Below are 20657 nucleotides of genomic sequence, written 5' to 3' on the forward strand. Positions count from 1 at the left end.
AGAACATTTTCTACAAATGTAATGTTATTTTCAAAAATTTAATTTGTATTGGATGATAATGTATTTTTTTTTAGATGTTTGTCAGTATACTGTCATTACATTCTGAACTTGCTCAACAATGATTGTTAAAATTTGATTTTTTTTCCCACTTACAAGACAATGTGTGTAATGTTAATTTTTTAACTCCTTTTTTCTTTCAAATTCAAGCCATGGTGATGGGTTTATAAATTTCAGAAAATGTAAGCTCAAAAAAGATATGAAATATAAATTACCCAATGTATCTTCTTGATTTAATAGTTTTAATTCAGTGCTTTCAGTATTTTTTACATTATATGAAACTAAATTCTTTAGCCTTTGATGTGTCCGAATTGAGTAACCAAACCCTCCATATACAACAAAACTTTCAGAGGAAATCTTTACAACCTGGTGGCCCCATCTGCAATACAAGAGTAATAAGATGCAACTTCTTGATTACTGAGTAGGCACCTATTCAATAAAATAAATATAACTGTGTTAAAATGAATGATAACATATGGAATTTTCTTGAAATGAGAACTGACTAATTTTAACACAAATATATTTACAGATGATAGCATTAACATTTGTTTTGATTCAGTGAGAAAAGATAATTTAAAGGTGAAGTACCTTGATTACAACTTTATAACAACTTTAAATTATGTTCTGATACAGCGATCTTGTGGTGTGCACCAAATTTTCAGAAAGGAAGAGTTCATTCAGGGAAAAAAGAAAGTGCTAATAAATTGTTGATACAGAATGCTATTATCCATTTATGTAAAAGAATATTCACATGAGATTAACAGTAGATCACATTATCTTCAACCTGTTGCGTAATAGCAGTGCTCATAAGAATGCTCAATTTTTTGGTTGCAAAAGATATAGATTCTATATTAAATACTCTGTACTAATTGCATCAAGAATTGGGATTATTGATGATGATGAGCACAGATGGTGCCAATGACTCAAATAAAGGTTGAAGTCCCGTGATATACAGGGTTCAAAGGAAAGTCTGTATCCACCCCCTTTTTTACTGTTAAAGGACAAAATCTCAGACTTTAAACATTCTGCCCATCTACACCTACATTAAAAGAGACACATCTGATCTTCAAAAATTGGTTGTAATCTATTTCTGTTAATTTAAAAGTTTATGGAGGTTAATAACTAATAATGTGTGGGGAAGAAAATCATTGTGAACCCCCTCCTAAATCTTTTGTGACCCCTCTTTAATCGATCCTGCATACGCCCCTGGGCCTGATGAAAAAGGCTACTGACAAATCTGTCCCAGGTTTTTGCACCTACAAGAAAAATTTTCCGAAATTAAATGAGACGTTCTTCTTGTAAGTCCTCAAATAAGGAAACTAGCAAGTGATTTTGTTTTCACATAGATGTGCTGCATCCTTCACATCTACAATGAAGGGGTTTTAGGGAATCAAAGCAGGTGGGACCCTTCAATGATGAGTGATTACTGTTGGTTTTTGCAGAAAGAAAACAACACAATATATAAGAGAAAGAAATTAATTGTTTTTATAAAATACTAGTATAAATTTCATTTTGTACATATGCACTCTATGGATATGACATGTATGTGTATGAGGAAAAAAATATTTTTTTTTTTGCTATTTCATATATAAGGATATGATATGATAAAATAACTATCATAATAAATATAATTTGTTATTAAGAATATATGGTGCGCAATTCATGGTGTTCTGGCTGCAAGTTTCAAAGGTTTGTACAGCCAGTGTGGTATAAAAATGCATAAAAATTCTCATTTTAACCAAGCAATTTTCCTTCGAAATCTCATTACAAAAAAAAAGTGTCAACTAAAAAGTTTATTGTTTCTTTTATTTTTTGACAGAGCAGATCAAAACTTTAAAATTGTTTGGCATATACATCAAATATCCTGGTGCAGTTCATGAGATTTCTGTTCTCTTCTTAGTCTCAGTTTTGGGTTAAAGGTGAATCTGGTCAAATGAAAATTTTGTGAATAAATACAAAGGCCACAACAGGCAAAATGTTCAATGAGGTGGCTGAAAAAAAGATGCCCATAAAAATATGGATATTAGATATAACCACAATACAGCAACACAATATAAAACCATATACAGTATGTATCATGAAAAATGAAAAAAAAAAACAACTAATAATTAATACTATATAATATACTGCCAAAGAAAGATTATGGTTGTCTTATCTAAGTATGGATAGTTTCTCGATTTATCCCACTATGTTTATCGTACTTCTTTTTAAACATGTCGATTGTGTTTAGAATTCACGGCCACAGGAAAAAAGTTATTCCACTTATTAGCAACCCTATTAAGCACGTGTCCCACGAGAACTTGCTTTGGGACGCAGGGTAAGATAATTCTAACTGATTGCAACTGGTCTTTTAAAACCCCTGCTACACTTTCTCTTAAAAGGTCAAAGTTGGTTCTTCGAAAACAAGGAATCATTCTTATGTTATCAGCTTTATCTGAAGAAAAGTTAGAGAAAACTAACGTGACAATGATCACTAAAGAAAAACTCATCCCTCATCAAAGTATGTTCAACAAGATCAGGAACTAGAAAGAACTAAATCCAAAATAAAAGTACCCCTAGTGGCTTCTGTGGTACCTGCTGATACAAAAAATTATCAAGCACCAACTTAAAAAGCCTTTCTCATATTGATCTCTAGCTGATAGGTTCTCTCAATTGATACCCTGGTAATTGAAATCCCCTAATATGACAACCCTCTTATACTTACACATGTATAAAATTTCCTCATGAAGTTTGGAGATGTAATTTGGATTCTCTTATTCAGTGGTTTATAACAAACTCCTACCATAAGCATGTAGTTAAATGTAGTAGTACCTATGTAGTTAATTATTTAATCTTCAAATAACTGTTCTAATTTTGATTTATCAACCAGTTATTTATTTCAATGAAAAAAGTTTATTATTCAAAAGCAGAGAAATTTTCACATTATCACAGTTCAAATTATATTGGATAATGGAATTACATATTGAAACAAAAATTTCTAGTATAACATTTTCTTTATTGGACCTTAGATTTTGTTGTATCAAGATTCTATTGTATCAAGAAATTAAAGCATCACCTTTGGAAATGACAAGCAGCTTCCTTTCTTGGCATGGGGCAAGTGATAGACTTGAGATTCATCATTTTTGGTACATCTGAAAATTGTCTTAATTTTATATCATGGCTGCACATTGAAAGTAAAATTATCAAAAAACAAAAGAATACAGTCTTTCATCCAATGCAAATAGAAGGTCAACCATGAATCTCTCTCCCTTTGCAATTTGAATAATTTATAATTCATATTCACATGCTTGCTATCCTGTTTACAAGTTATTCATGTGTGTATGCACACGCACACATATGTACTATTGTTTATTTCAACATTTTATTTCGTTAAGAAAAATCATTTTTTCTGTTTGTTAATTTTTGTTCTTTTTAAATCAGTTTTATGTCAAAAGCCCATTAAACAATACAAAAATTAAAAAAAAATAACACTGGAAAAATAATCCAATATACAAATTATAAGAGAAATCCTCAAACTAACCTATATCCCAGGTGATATTGTAGAATTTTGAAAGAGGACCTTGAGAAGCACATATCATAACATAATGTGAACACACTTGATGCCATGTTTCATACTCATCAAAAACTTCAAGAGTTTGTAGCCTGACTTTCTCCTCATCAGGAAGATTGTGAAAAAAATCACTCATTACTATGTAGTGAGTTTTAGGCCAACCCTATTGAAAATTAACATATTTTAAATGGTTATAATAGTATGATTAGCTTATTTTCAAAAAGGTTTTAGAATTCATTTTTTTTAATCTCAAACACAATGAACCTTTAGTTTCAACAATTTAGTTCCCAAAAACATGAAATTGTCAAAAATGGTTTTGAACATTTACCATTATTTCATATTTGTGAAGATTAAAAAATTCCAGTCGACGTGGGAATGAGTTTCCCCGTCGAATGTTTCTTCTATTTTTGTCCCATCTAAAAGCGCACATACATTAGTGTGCACTGATCTTGTATTGTACCATCCCTGCAGTGGTTCTAACCCATTCATGGGTACACAAACTTCCTTTGTGTTCCTTTTCTTCCCTTTGAATTCATTGAAAAAACCGATTCCTGGCAGATCCAGTTCAAACAGCACAAGAATCATTCACAACACTGTAGATATTACTGAACAACCAATTGAAAATGCTCACATTGTACGATCTGCCCGCTAATGTATACACGTCTTAAGCTTTCTTCAGAAGACCTACAGTGATCGTTAGAAGATTCTGAGCTTAAAGAGACTGTGTTCTAATAGTCTAAAGAGATTTTAATTTTCAAACATTTCACTCGCATCTATCTGCCAAAATTAGATTTAATTGGCTATTCAGAGATAACCAAAAACCAACATTCTCCCACCAAAACCATTATAGAAGTTTGATGCTACATGACTCACACTTGATAGCATAGGTGCCAGAACCTGGGGGGCTGAGGCCATTTGAACCCCCTCCCCCAATAAATTTTGCAAGAGGAATGAGCCCCTCCAATAATTTCTGAAAAAACAATGCAATGCACCCTCTCTCTCTTGCATAAGTGCTTGAGTCCTGTATATACAGGACGACCAGCAACTTCCACCCCACAATGTTTTCTTGATGTCGGCGCCTCCACACACACACACACTTGATAGTGAATGATTTCAATGAATACAGCACTTCCAGGTTTATTGTATCATCCCTGAAGAGAATTATTGGTAAAGATCAATAGTGCTCAAGAGAAGTTCACAAAAATTTCCTTATATTCTCCTTGTAATGTGAGTCATCAGAAAGTGATTGAGCAGTAACTATAGACTATGGCAGTTTCATGGGGGGGGGGATAATCGGGATCACCCCCCCCCCCCAGACAAAGAAATGAAAACCCCACACTAAAAGAAAAATTTGTTGTAAAACATGGACCACCCCCCCCCCCCCCCCAGGGATTACAAACAACTGTCTGAAAAAAATTATCCCCCAGACAGAGTCTCTGGAAGCGCCCCTTGACTATGGATTTCTAGTTTAAGGATTAAGAGAAAGAAGACATCATAGTAAATGAATACATAGGATGCCTGTAGTATAATCATATCCATATTATTATGCTTAAAACTGCATGACTTATTTATTATTTTTCAAAATTTAGTTCATGAACTCAATAAGAAAATTCAGTCTAGACTTCAGCAAAGAAAAAAAAAACAGTGTCAATAAAATCATTATCGACTTTTAGAGAATATTTATGCAGGGATTCAGTTATATATCTGTATAAAGAACACACAGATTCAGATGAGAAATGTATGAACAAAGATCAATAATAAAAAAATTAAAATATGATAATGAATATTTTTTACAACAAAAATATTAGAAATTTATTTTGAATGAAAAATAAATTAATACCGCTTTTGAAAACCGGTTGCATAGTGATTGTGGATCAGGATATGTATCAATGGATTTCAGAGGGCTGCCTAGTGATATGAAGTGCTTTTTCCTGAAATAGGTTGGAAAATGCTTTTCAGATAAATTGATTTGAGTCATTTTCAAACAACAAATCACACTAACCATCATTTTAAAATATTAATTCTTTCTCTAAACATGTTTCATTTTCACATGATTAAGCATTATTTTCAGTTTTACTCAGTGACCAATGGCAGACGAGAAGTTCAAAATGGGCTAGATATTGAATGAGCTAGTAAAAGGTTCTGCAACTTGGTGGCACGGGCATGAAAGCATCACATTGTGGTAAGGAAAAAGGTCTTAAACAGTTGAATCATCATTTTTGTTGAAATATTATTATTCATAAGAATAATTTCTCATACTTATATATCAAGTTCATACAAGGTCATCTTAACAGCACCATGGGACTTCAGGCAGTGATGTCCTGGGGGGCCCGTTAAGTACCTGTCAATCAATCTCCAATACTTACTCTTGAAAGTTGTAATACCAAATCTCATTATGATGAGGTCTTCATGCACTTGGCCATGCCTGCGTGGGCCCTGCATTAAGATGACCCCGAGTTCATATGAAGTTCTTAAAACTTTTACAGACATGTGAAGACAATTTTTGATAACAATGTATTATATTTATCTACTTACATTATTAGTTTATTTCATTTTTAGAATAAGATATATAGATAAACAATCGAACCATGATTTAATGAAAGGAAGAAATCAACAATTTTATTTGTTAAATCAAGGAAATCGCGTTAAATTAGGGTCAAATTGATTAGGAGCATAAACACACTCAAAATGGCAAATTTTAAAAGCTACTTATTTTGGAGGTTGCTGTTACAAGTTAATTTCTGACAAATGAAAAAAAAAGTAAAGTCAGGATGCATGAAGAAATTGCTGGAAACAGGTTTGTTTGATATATCCAACACTTTTATCAGAAAAATGTTTTCTCTTCAGATGACCCACCATTTTTTACTTGTCAAAACAGAGCACAAACTTGAAGCAACTTTATTTTTTTTACTAAAACTTAAACATGTGGACAACACAATGTTTTATGGTATTGGTGTTACACCGATTGCTGAATCTTTCCACATACATTCTGAATGGCTTTATTGTCTTCTTTATTCAAAAAGGAACACATTCCTATTTCCTCATTTTTGTTTGTCTGTGAAGGGCTGAAGGTCAATTCCTAGTAGTCAAAATCTTTGGATTGTAGTTGTGGGTGACAAGAAATAAGAAAAAAAAAATTTGGACAGCTCAAAAAATATTTATTATATCAAGGTTTTTCAGGCCTGTAGCCAGAAATTTTGTTCGGAGGGCGATAACCACTTTCATTTCAGGGGGGGGGACTAAAGTGATAGAACAATAGATTTGGTCATCTTTTCCCCCTTTTTTTGGTAATTTTCTCATATTTCCGGAGAAAATCACCTGCTCACCTATTTACCCAATTCCCCCCGCTACGCCCTTGGTTTTTTTATTCATTAAATAAGGGTTTGACCTTTATTTTTGCCAGAATTTCACAAAAAAATTCATTAAATTGAGAAATTCATTGAATCAGGGTTCATTAAATCAGGGTCAGACTGTATATGCAAAGCGATAGCTGCTGTCAGGGACAAGGAAATGGGTACTTTGAAGGTTCGCTGTGTTTCTCTGTGTGTGTGATTAATTTTTTTGATTATTTCTACAAATATATTATGGGTGGCCCATACTCAGACCATCATTTAGGAAACTATCATTTTCACAACTTTTGTTAATAAATTTGTTATAAAATAACAGAATTTCGTTAGTATATTTTTCTTTCCAATCTTGATCCTTACTTGTTTTAGGTTGTAATAACATATCAACATATTTTGAAAATAAGGAATGTGTAGCTGGTCACACCTCAAAATGATACATGTAGCCCATATTTGGACCTTCTCTTCTTCTATGCATCACATAAAACCTAAAGTGATTATGAAAACAAGCAAAAAAAACCGTGGGGGGGATATGAAATCATTAAAATAGGCTGCAGTCATTTATTCATGTTTGGGGAATACTCATGGGCGGAGATACGGGGGGGGGGGGCGTTGTCCTCCCAGCATCAAAGGTGGAGTCGACTGATCTAATGCAGCAGTTCTCAACCTTTTCTGACTTGCAGAACCCTTTTCAGTGAATAATTTCTATGGCGGAGCCCTGTTTAATTTGAGGAGCCCTTTTTAGTACATTATTTATATGGCGGTACCCTTTAGGCCTCTTTTTTTGTTTGTTTATCAAATTTATTGATTTCTTTTATTATTCTAAAGTGGCCACGGAGCCCCAAAGGGTTTTTTTTTATGAGCTTTTATTTTGCTTTTTTTTTCAAACTGAGCACAACTCAGGTCTATTGCCATAGGCAATTTACTACTTAGTGAGTTGTGCCGGAATTGTGTGTGTACCTAACAGTCTGAGTGTGTATCTAGTGTTGTGTATGATTTTTCAGTGCTGCCATCTGTATCTCAGAAGTGAAGTGAAGTGAGTGATGTGTAGTGACTGAATTTTTGTACTGTTTGTAGGCCTGTTGCTCTCTGTGGCGAGACTTTTTAATGGGGAGATCGGCTCGAAGTTGGTAACCACAGAAAACCAACTTCAGCCAACCACCACTGTGGTGACGGTGGGCTCGAACCCGGGTCCCTGCGATGCGAGTCCGTCACTATGACCACTCGACCACCACAGTGGCTGTATATAGAAGCTGACATCATCATCATCGTGCCCCCCCAGCAATAATGATCTTGCCCCCCCCCCCAGACTTCCAAGTCAATCTCCACTTATGGGAATGCTTGACCTACCAATGACATTTATTTTGGATCAGATTAGAAGAACTCAATGAAAAAGTAACAAAGATATTTTATTGAAGACCAGTTAAAAATTATTTTATATTTTCTATAATTATAAATTTTATTTTCCTATATATCTAAAAAACAGTTATCTATCTATCTATCTATCTATCTATCTATATATATATATAATAACATGTCCTGACTGACTGATTCATCATCGCTGAGCCGAAACTGCTGAAGCTAAAAACATGAAATACAAATACAAATACAAATACAACGCCACAACAGGCGTTGTATTTGTATTTGTATTTGTCTCTGGTATTTGTATCTGGTTAGTGGTTTTGTTTTATGATGTAAAGACTCACTAAGCAGGAGTTTTTGGAAATTCAGCCCCTAAAGGGATCAAAAGAGGGGGTTCAAAGGTAACATGTGTCATGGGGGAGCGTTCAAAGGTAACTAAAGCCCCGTTTACATGTGCAATATTGTGGTAGCATTGGGAGTTCTAGCACCCGCTTGACTACTTTTTCCCTTTGTAAGGAAAGAAATGAAGAGCAGTTATTGGTGGAAATTCTTGAAGCAGGTTTTAACCCCGCCTTTTCCATTTCCTATGTAAACGGGGCTATAGAGAAATCACACCAAGTTGAATCTGCTGAAATTCATGAAATTTGGTCAGAGAAGTTTTGTTTCGTGATGTAAAGACTTTCTTTCTTTCTTTCATACAGAGCACAACTCAGGTCAACCATCTATGGGCGATTTACTACTTAGTGAGTTGCGCTGGAAGTGTACCTAACAGTCTGACTGCATATGTAGTGTTGTGTTTGATTTTTCAGTGCTGCCATCTATATTTCAGAAGTGAAGTGAGTGATGTGTAGGATTGAATTACATTTTTACTGTTTTTACATCTGTTGCTCTCTGTGGCCAGACTTTTTAAAGGGGAGATCAGCTCGCATTTGCGCCTCGAAGTTGGGAACCACGGGAAACCACCTTCAGCCGACCACCACTATGACAATGGTGGGGTTCAAACCCGGGACCTTGCGACGCGAGTTCATCACTATAGCCACTCGACCACTACAGCGGCTGATGTAAAGACTAACTAAGAAGGGTTTTTTTTCCGAAATTCGACCACTAAGGGGGGTCAAAAGGAAGGAGGTTCAAAGGTAACATAGAAATAATGCTGAGCCAAAACTGCTGAAATTCATAAAATTTGGCAAGAAGTTTTATTTCATGACTTGAAGATTAATGGAGAAGGGGCTTTTCAAAATTTGTTTCCTGAGGGGGGTCATAAAGGTGTTCAAAGGTAACATAGAGAAATCATGATGAGCCAAAACCGCTGAATCTAGTCGTGAAATTTGGTCAGTATAGTTTTACTCTATGATGGAGGGAGGTTTTCGAATTTTGACCACTAAGGGGGTCATAGGGGGTGTTCAAAGGTAGCATAGAAATCACACCGAGGCAAAACCACTGAAATTCATGAAATTTGGTCAGAGTTTTATTTCATGATGTAAATATTAACTAAGGGTTTTTGGAAATTCAACCTCTAAGAAGGTTATAAGGGGTTTCAGAGATTATATTGAGAAATCACACTGAGCCAATATCACTGAAGTGAAAAATACGAAATTTGATCAGTATTTTTGCATTGAAATGTGGACTTTTGTGAGAAGGCATTTTTCAAAATTCAACCCCATAAGGTTGGTTCAAAGGTTTCATGAGGCAATCATCGCTGAGCCGAAATCACTGAAGCCATAAATATGGAATTTAGTCTGTATTATATTTTACAATATGCCCACTAAGACGGGATGTCTGAAAATTCATCCTGAAATTTGGTCAATACTTTCATTTCATCATGTAAAGGCTCAGTAAGAAGGAGTTTTTGCGAAATTTGAACCCTAAGAGAATTCAAATGTTATATATAGAAATCCCGCTGAGCCGAAACCGCTGAAGCTATAAATATGAATTTTGATCAGTAGTTTTATTTTGTAATGTAGAGACTCACTAAAAAAAAGAGATTTTTTTTAAAACTCAACATTTAAGCAGTGGCAATTTCATAGGGGCGAGAAGGGGGTGGGGTAATCAGGGTATTATTCCCCCCTCCAGACATGCTGTCAAATTTATTTGTTTTTGCAATTCTGGGATAAAAGTAAACAAAAACATGAAACCACACATACACTAAGTCAGTTTAGGTGAAGTATCAAGTAGGGGAAAAAGTCACACCACAAATTTACAGCTCAAACATCACATCTCAGAAAGTTGTAAAGTCTCCCCCCCCCCCCACATGAGATTACAAAATTCTGTCACAAAAAAAATTATCCTCCTCCCCCCAGACAGAGCCTCTGGAACCACCCTGCATCTAAGGGGGGTCATAAGTGGGGTAAGGGTTCAAAGGTTATATAGGGCAATCATCGCTGAAGCTATAAATACAAAATTTGTGTTCACTTATATATTTTACAATATAGAGACTCACTAAGGCGGGATTTTTGAAAATTCATCCCCATGGTGTCACGAGGGGTTCAAATATTATATGAGGAAATCATCACTGAACAATTTTCAACTTATCAAATCTACGCGAGTGAAGCTGCAGATAACAGCTAGTTCATTATAAGACATCAAATGGCAAGCAATACCAAATTTAAGGTATAGGTTATTGTGAAATATGTGGATATGTATGGGAATTGTGTAAGTTTAGGAAAGTGTCACTTGAAAAAGTGAAGGTTGGCATAATATTGATTCTATAACTTTGCTAGTTGAAAACAAGCATCATGAAGCCAAATTCATTGTTTTCGCTGAATGTGAAACATGTGCAATAAATACAGAAATTTCACTCTTATTGGGATACACTAGCAATATGAATAACTAAATATAACTTACACTTCAGAATTTATAATATAAAGGTATTGAAGAAATGATGGACATTAATAATTTGTGACATGGTATAGAATTAATTAAGGAGGGATTGATTCAGAAATGATTCATTTCATTCATTCTTATTCAATTCAAACATTAAAATTTACCAAAGTGAACTGTCAAAAGTCAGGGACATGCTGGCAAAGCATCACGTCAAGATTTTACCAAATTATTAACCAACATCCACCTGCAAAACCCAGTTTCTTTTAATCGGTGAATAAGTGAGCACTTGCTGATCATCATTGATCTATTTCTAGCAAATACTAGGAATACACATGAGAATATACAGTCAACCCTCAGTTTACAAACTTAATTCATTCCTCAAGTCCGTTCATAACTAGAATTATTTGTAAACTGAAACAATTTTTCCCATAAGAATCAATGTGAAATTGTGAATGAATTAATACATTCTTGGCACCCCCCTGAAGTTTTATAGTGTGAATTTTTGCTGCAACTTCTGTAGATAACGTAAAATGAATGAAAACCATTAAAATAATGAGTTAGTGAAAAAATAACCACAGTATGAAATAGACAAAACGAAAACAATGCTAGGGCCATGTCTGGTTTCATTAACATGTATCATCTATAATACCACTCAGCCCTCAAAATCTATGCCCACAACACAATCTAGTCACAATATCCTCCGAGCCAAATTCATAGTTCTGTAAAATATATTTGCTGCTAAGCTTTGCCAATGACAGCAAACGCAATATGCAATGCAGAATATTAAGATAGTTTTTTGAGAAGTCATTGAGAGTGTTAATTTTATGCCAAAAATGATTGTAAAACATTTTTGAAACAGTTCTCCCACTTCTTGAAGTTTGAAATGACCTGCTGAATTATGAATAACAGAGTGGATAATAGGAGTCATATTTGGGGGCGTGAACGCATTACTCAGATGAAATAAAATTCTTCAATGAATTCTCTCAAATAAAAAAAAAGCCATGCGACCACAGACTTCTGAAATATCCTTTCCTGGAGATTCAGTCATTTTTGTGTGTTCATAAACCAAAGTGTTCACAAACCGAGCCATTTGTATTACAAGCAGATTTGTAAACAAAGGGTTGATTGTACCTAATCATTTAATAATTTACTAACATTGTTAGTCATGCATTAATTGTAATTGCTATTTAATTAAAAATTCTGTAAATAATTACAGTACAAAAATATTAATAAATATGTTCATAATGTCTGTTCATAATATGTATATATTGTTTGTAATTTGTGTTAATCGCATTTTTAATTGGGTTGCTGTATTTTTGAAACATATGACATCCATATTTTTATGGGCATCTTTTTATCAGCCACCTCGTTGGGCATTTTGCCTGTTGTGGCGTTGTATTTGTATTTGTCTCTATTGAAGGCCTTTACTAGCTCAATTTGATATAGTTTATAATGGTTTCCATAGTTTGACCTATCTCCAGGCATATGCATATATAAATAAAACATACTTACATAATGAGGCCAAAACTGTCATTTGGAAAAACCTGCAAGAATAAACTTTGTCAGTCTCTCACTTTGTCAGATAGAATTAGATTAACATGGTTCTACAGTTTAATCTGCAAACAGACTTGGAGAAGATTGTAATAGTATTAGAAAAGGGTGCACACACAAGCAAGCCAAAACAAAAAAGTACATTTCAGCCTCGTTAAGATTAAGTCAAAGAAACACGGAAAATATTTTAAACTAAACTAATTTGATATTAACCAACAAACAGCAATTTGATAATGTCTAACATGAAAAACATTCATGTTAAAACAAGCTTGTCTTAACAAGGTTTGATAAAAATAACTCAATACAATGATTGGTTGGATCAATTATCATTGGTTTAGATCAATCACTGAGCTACACTTTCTGTATCATGCTCATTTTACATAATCTGATGGGGTTAATTAAACTGAGATCAATGGTTTAGAGTTGATTATGAATGATGGACCAAAACATCCATGACCAAGCTGAGATTCAAATCTAGATTTGTCAATAAAGGATTTGATGTGTGACCATAAGGCTTTTAAGTAGAAAAGGTTCATTTTTTTGAATGAAGCTGTTTTTGGTTCTGAATTCAAGACTGTTATTAAATTGAATCTGAAACAGAATACTTAATCATTCGAAATAGTGAAAATCAATACAATAGAATCTTGTTATACCATGTTTTAATATACTACAGAATCCAGAATCAGATATTATTGCAGGAAAAACCAGTCCTCATTATTTATAAATAAGGAAAACAAACTAAAATATAATCCGTGCTACAATGATTAGGTTATAACTTGGAAGTAAATCATGTCTCCTAACATCTGCAGTGTAACAGGTCTATGGTACATTTCTGCCCTTATATTTCCTTGAATTTGAGATAAAACACTCGAAATATTTTCAATCTTTTGAAAATTATAAAATACTAGTACATATCAAGATTTAATCATGTGACATACCTGTTCATACATAACAAAATCAGAGTTTTTGAAGCTCTTACAAATCCATTGTATCAACTGATTGGAACTGCGAGAAATATAAATGTTAAAAACTGAGAAACTGTCATATTTTAAACTGAATTTTAGACAAAAAAAAATCAATGTTTTTTAAAAATCTAAATACAAAGATACAGCAGTCGAATCTCCAAATAACAAAGTTTATTAGCTTCATAAAAAAAATTATGATATGAAAATTTTTTGATAGAGAAATCAGAAATAATTAATTTTTATAGTAGTTCACATACCTCAAATTTATGAGGAAAATATGAAGTTATATAATGTGTATGTAATAATTTATTTTTTACATTGGATTTATTTATATTTATTTTTTATTGAAATAAGGCAGTGATTCCCAATGTGGGTGTTAATGCCCCCTTGGGGGCGATGGAAAGTTCCGGGGGGCGGTAGAAGCAATGGGCATAACATAGGATCCTATGGGTTAGATTGCGTTGGGGGGCGGTGGGAGAAAAAAATTTCTGAAGAAGGGGGCGATGGGACAAAAAAGGTTGAAAAACTATGAAATAAGGTATTAATTAACATGTCAATATTCTCTTGTATTTTTAAACCTGTGTAAGGTGTTAGGCTGTAAAGTAACCTGTTTAAAGTGTAATAGGCTCTCTCTTAATTTTACTATACCAAGCAAAAAAAAACAAACTAGCCCCATACATTCATCTTTCTCATCCTATTAATCACATAGGACAAGCAAGAACCCTACAAAATGCTCATTTTCACCTTAATGCAATGTTGGAATAGATTCCATTTTTATATCCATGTTTTTCTACCCTAATTCAACCTAAACGTAATTAAATTTAAAATTTAATTAATTTTAAATTTTATGTCTAATGTTTTAGCTTTACACAGATATTTTGCCAAATACTTAACCAAAATTTGGTCAAAATGAATATTTTGCAGAAAAGCAGAATACGCCAAATACCAAATATAAATGGGAATATTTGTCCCATCTCTAGTATTGACAAAGATGAAGTGCATACAGAAAATTATTAAGAAATTTAATTGGTTTGATCAACTCACTTGATAATGTCCATATATGCAACAGAAGCTTCTGCTAATAATAATGTAGGTAAAGTATAGTCTACTTCCAGAATGTCAAACAATGACTTCATTTTTTGCAGCTCATTCATGTTCAATCCCAAGAGAACATATTCTGTTGCTTTAAGAACTTGAAAAGAAAACAATCATGTTTTGAAAAGTATGTTATTATGTATTTGTTGGAACAAATACTGCTGAGCAATAAAAAGTGCTACAAAATACCGGTTGCTCAGTTTAAATTGTACAGCCTTATGTACAATGCTTATCCAGTGGGTACAATTCCAAATTTTAACTATGCTACATCTGTTGTATAAAATAACACCATATGACTGTATACAAAAACTTTTTTCAGAATGAAATTTAACTTTTACCTATATAATATCTGTTTACGTTATTTCATAAATAAATCACTCACAGATAATAGATGATGCTCAGCAGAGACAATCACTTTGCTTCCCTTTTCTGAAGGGTTATTATTTGGTTTGAGGGGGCTGGTTTGATTCTATGAGTATGCCTCTTATTTGTTTGACAAGCAGAAGTAAGCCTATGCAAATGGCTACCATTCTTCTAGGAAGAAAATTTCAGATCACTTTATACGTATAAAATGCAGTTTTTTTCAAAGCTGAAAGGGTGGGTATTAAAATCACTGTCATTGAACTCTTGATGTAATTCTATGTTTCTATATTTCTGCATGCATATATAACTGTGACTGCTGTACTGTTTTTGAATGGTTATAGTGGGCGTGGATTAAACTTACATGTAGTGTAAGCATCCTATAAGAGGAAACTTACACATTACACTATAAACTAAACTTACACTATTCTAGATATTAGTGGTGAAATTAAATAATCCAGCTATCAACTACATAAATGTGGTTAATAGAAATAATGAAAGAATATAATAAACATGTAAATGCTGGTAGTATCTGAATTTCTTCACAAGCTATGTAGTTGGTTATGACAGTGATCATCTATTTATAGTTTGCAAGATAATTTTGGTGGCCTGTGGAAAAATCCAGACATTACCAGCATTTAAATGTTTATCACACTCTTTCATTATATTCTGATTTGTCTTCATGTTGCCAACACAACAGAGATATGAGAAAATGAAAACGGTGAAATTTTTATTGATGCAGTGGATGGAGATAGGATTATTAATTTATAGTATGTTTTTGTACCCCTATAGAAAAACTTGTTAGAGGTCCATAAAATTTTGAATTTAGTAGTCCAAAATATTTATTCATGCTTGGTTGTGGTACTCATAAATGTGAATAGAGATTTTGCATACTCTAATACAAATGTGTAGTTCATAATAACTTAGATGCTTCATTCTGTGTTGAAAGTAAAATCAGATTCAAACCACATGTGTGTGTTTTAGAATTCTAAATTCATTTTACACAAAGACAATTTATCCATCATCTTTTCTCAACGCTGTATATAGGTAGTACATACAACATGAACTGCTAACAACAAATAAGGTTTTCATAACTGCAATAATAGGGTTTCCAGCTGTTTTCTGGAATTTTTTTGTGATTTCCCAGGAGTTTTACGATTTACCGTTCCCAAAATCCAGAGGAAAAGTCCTGGGAAATAGGGAAAATTACAGTCATGACACAGTAGTACTTAAATAGAGTGCAATTTTTTTTTTAATCAATGAGAAATATCTGTTGAAAATTTAATCTTCTTTAGAATAGCATTGCTTGGGAACGAAATAGGGGGGGGGGGAGAATAGATTGAGAAAAAATCATAGGGGAGGGGCTTCCAGTTTCTAATTCTAAAATTTTACTAGCGACCCTGCCTACTATAAGAGCTCAAAGCAAAAAAAAAAGTTGCTCTTTCCTCTTTCACAGGACTAATTTTAATGACCATTTTCGGGAAAATGGAAACACGAGAGATAAACGTAAGAGATAAGATCTGAAAAGCAAATGGTTATGTTTCAGGCCTGTTGTGATCTTTGATCGATTTCCAATGACAGGCTGTTCCACTACTGTAGGGGTAAAAAATCCAAGAATGAAAGTTGGTGAAGAAAAGAAGAGGATACATAACCAGCAGGGCTATATATTATACAGTCCTGGTATACAACACTCTGATTTTTAAGCAATCGTAGACAAAGATCAGAACAGGATTAAATAATCAAAGCTGGACACACTTTCATATGAGATCCCAACATAGGGAGGATAAAACATCGATTGGGGGGGGGGGTGTGCTTTTTTAAAAAATTTAAGTGGGGTAAGCATGATCGGTGTTACAATCTGAGTGGCTTCAAATGGTAAAAAAACTGTGGTTTACAAGTTTGAGAAAATTACTTTGTAATCTATATAGCTGAAACTACAAATCTTAAACATTTGTAAAGAGAAAAGAAGGAGGGATGATAAGGTACTGTCTGTCTTTGAATTGATATTTTGGTGATGGCCACACTTTTAAATGAGATTAGACAATGGTCTTTAATGGTCACACACACAAATCCAATGCTGTCAAAATTATTCATCACGACTTGGGATTACCTGGAAAGACAAGCCAATAAATGCATTTGAGGAGGAACCAAGTGGTCTAAGAATGAATATGATGGAAGATAAGAATTGTGGACTTGAAGATTCTAAAACAAAATCTACAGAAATTCAAATACAAATACAATGCCACAACAGGCAAAATGCCCAACAAGGTGGCTGAGAAAAAGAAAATTCTTGAATACTTATTCTGTGCTAATGGGTATAAATCATTATTTTTATCAGTAGTGATTAAGAGTGATGCATAAGCATTTGATTAGCATAACTGGAATGAAGCGATCATAGCACTGCATAGGCCTTTGCTCAGTCTGAATTGGGAATAGTTAAAATAAGAAAAATGAAAAAAGGATTAAATGTCATTCGATAACTGTGGAAAGATTGGAGAAAATAAAATTTCATGAGAAAATTTAATTTAATCTGCAACAAGAAATACTTAAAATTGTATGTGATTTTTTGGAGCCTGGCCAAACTGCAATGAAATTTAGGATCTGGTGCCAGGGCTGCCACCAGGAATGTCGGGTACACAGGAACGAGTGCCAATTCACCCTTTAACACAAAAATTTCCAAACATTTTACATTTCCTGCATGGATTATTAACAATATAATTAATTATTATAAAATTTATATTATATCATGATTTGTGTCATGAAAATGTTGTGTGATTGAAGTTGTGTTGCTCACAAATGAAACATTTTAACTTTAAAATGTTTAAATATTAATTGAGGCCGAAAAAGGTCATATAAACAGAGAGAGTCTTATAAACAAGGTTTCACTATAAATGTAAAGTGATTTTGGGAATTCTCAAGAATTCTTGGGAAACATAATTTCTCATTCCCAAAGGCTTTAAAATGTTGAGAATTCGGAACCTTCAAGAATAATATTTATATTGAAAGGAAATTTGATTCTTCTGAAATTATGAGCACACAAGAACCATTCACCACACCTATTACCCTACTTAATCAACCTATTTAAAAAACATATTACAAAGCACTGCCATAGAATTTATTTTACCTATTTACCTCTCCTAAAACTCTGTAAATTGTCTGAGATATACTTTTCCCATTATATGCAAGAACCCCCCCCCCCCCCACACACACACACAAATCACAAATTATCAGAAATAAATTAAACAGATTATCACTTTCATCATCTATTCAAATTGGAAATAGTTTAAGGCCAGTCGCACACTGGTTGTGAATGCAAGTGAAAATAACTTGAATGATTATAGCTAACATTGAATTGGATAACTAGGGAGCAACTGAGGTCATTTACCAAAGGGGACTTTCTCCCTCAATGGTTCTCAAACCTTGCTCAATGGCAAATGGGGGAAAGTGGGGAACTTTGGTACAGGGTGTTTCAAAAAGAATCACCTGATTTGAAATGTGTATATTACAAAAAATATTGAACATAGACACTTCAGATTAATTTTATATTACATGGATAATCAAAGTTTTTTACAAACCAAATTAAAGGTGCTCAATATGTCCACGTTGGGATGCATGGCATATGTCTATACAGTAGTGAAATTCATCCCAAACTTTTGCATGTTTGTATCCACTGCAAGTGAATTTCTGTGGAATATCAGTGAAACTGTCGGATGTGCTCCCCATTTTCCTCTGAGATGGGGGGGACAGCCAGGAGATTTCCCTTTACACACACGACCCGTGTCTCAGAATTGTTTATACCATCACCTAATGCTCTGAATGGTATGAAGTTCAAAACCAGGGTATTGTTGATGAAAAGCACGATGAACAGTTGTTACGAACTCGCACTTCATGAAGCTTAGAACAAAAAAAAGTTTTATGTTGTGCAGTCGCCATCTTGACAAAAACTGAAGTGGTGGCCGAAAGAAGAGCGTTAGTGCTACCTGTCGGCAACTGCGTGAAACTTGAGATTTCTTTCTTTCTACCTATACATTATTTGATCAAAATGGATTAAAAGCTGAATAGTTATGATTTTTTTTAATCGAATGATTCTTTTTGAAACACCCTGTATATTCAGGTCATATAAAGGGCTACTTAGATTATTAGTGCTCTGTGACCTAAAATGTGTTTGTAAACCACCGCTCTACACATTACTCATTTCATGACTATACAAGTGTGTTTATTGGTAGTCTGTATCAAACGATGAAAAACTGAACAGTTTGAGAAATGGAGTTGGAGGAAATTTTCGGATTGAAAAGTTTCTGCTCTACAAAGTGTCTGATGCAAGCTATCAGAAGGACTTAGTGTAGACTACATACAGGGGGCATATGACATTTTGCTCATGAATCGTTGGTCCTAGAGGCATACTTTCAATTTGAAAAGTATACAAATAATATATAGTACTCAGATATATCACTTATGTTGCAAGAGGTTGTTAGGTTTTTGGGCACACGGGAATGGCATAAACAGTTAATTTTTTATTTTAATAACTGTACAACCTCTTGCAACACAAGTGACATATCTGAGTACTACACACTATTTGGACACTTTTCCTAATTGCAAGTATGCCTCTAGGACCAACGGTTCATGAATAAAATGCCATATTCCCTGTTACCTGTGCACTTTATATATAAACTCAATACTAGCTAAAAAATAATAATTAGAAAAACTACAACACACAGGCATGGTGATTTAAAGAATTATTCATGTGAAATTAAGCTAAGAGACATTCAGTGCATTTTACATGCTGCAGTCTTTGTTCACCAAAGCTTCTAATTTTAGAAGGACAGTAACACCTGCAGAACATCTAAATATAAATAATTATAAATAAATAACAAATATATTTATGAAGATTATCTTTTTCACTACTCATTTGCTTTGCAATTTTCAGTAGCAGTTTTTGCTAAATATTGCACGCACAAGAGTACTTTTCTTTCATATAAACTAAACATGTTTTGTCATATACAGTACTGATTAAATTTCCAACTTCCACATATACAGGTGAGAAATATTATGACAACCAAAACAGGACACAAGTAGCATGACGATAGATTCAAAAATATATAACATAATAAGTGTGGTATAATAAACAACCACACTAGTACCTGCATAGAGGTGACTACACATAGAAATCCCATTTCTGTGGGGTCAACAGTGACATCAGTCACATACTTTCTGTGAATTTGAAGCAGTCTTGTCAATACAGATGATTAAGCACAACTTGTTACTTTGTTCACAGTTATTTCCAGTGGATAGATCATCAATCAAGAGTTACAGACCTACCTTTCTGAAAAGCTAGTTCTATGAGGATGGTGGGTGGCCAGGGCGATAGTGTGCCTTTTCAGGACCCCAGGGCAGACTTTTTCTTGGGGGACCTTTCTTGAAAGGGTTATTATTATGCAAAATAAGTGTACATTTTTTGGGGCCCCCATTTTGTTCAGGGCCCTGGGCAATGCCCCAGCCTAGTTATGGCACTATCTAAACAGCAAATGGAATGTGGAAAAATTCGTTCCT

General features: G+C 33.8%; 1 protein-coding gene across 4 annotated transcripts in view; it reads right to left on the bottom strand.

Moving 5' to 3' along the window:
- Positions 1–20657, bottom strand: part of LOC149072185 (tRNA wybutosine-synthesizing protein 4-like) — a 47500-nt gene that overhangs the window by 13146 nt on the left and 13697 nt on the right. For all 4 annotated transcript variants that reach the window (XM_089246479.1, XM_089246480.1, XM_089246478.1 and 1 more), the window contains 7 exons: positions 14697–14844; positions 13626–13692; positions 12649–12680; positions 5448–5538; positions 3578–3770; positions 3113–3188; positions 273–436 (listed from right to left, as the gene is read on the bottom strand). In XM_089246479.1, coding sequence (XP_089102605.1) covers positions 273–436; positions 3113–3188; positions 3578–3770; positions 5448–5538; positions 12649–12680; positions 13626–13692; positions 14697–14844 — 771 coding nt within the window. The remainder of the gene's footprint in view (positions 1–272; positions 437–3112; positions 3189–3577; positions 3771–5447; positions 5539–12648; positions 12681–13625; positions 13693–14696; positions 14845–20657) is intronic.

Source organism: Pholcus phalangioides, unplaced genomic scaffold, assembly GCF_987345545.1.
Source record: "Pholcus phalangioides strain wild (caught in Gottingen) unplaced genomic scaffold, Ppha-v1.0 ptg000017l_1, whole genome shotgun sequence".
Classification (NCBI taxonomy): domain Eukaryota; kingdom Metazoa; phylum Arthropoda; class Arachnida; order Araneae; family Pholcidae; genus Pholcus; species Pholcus phalangioides.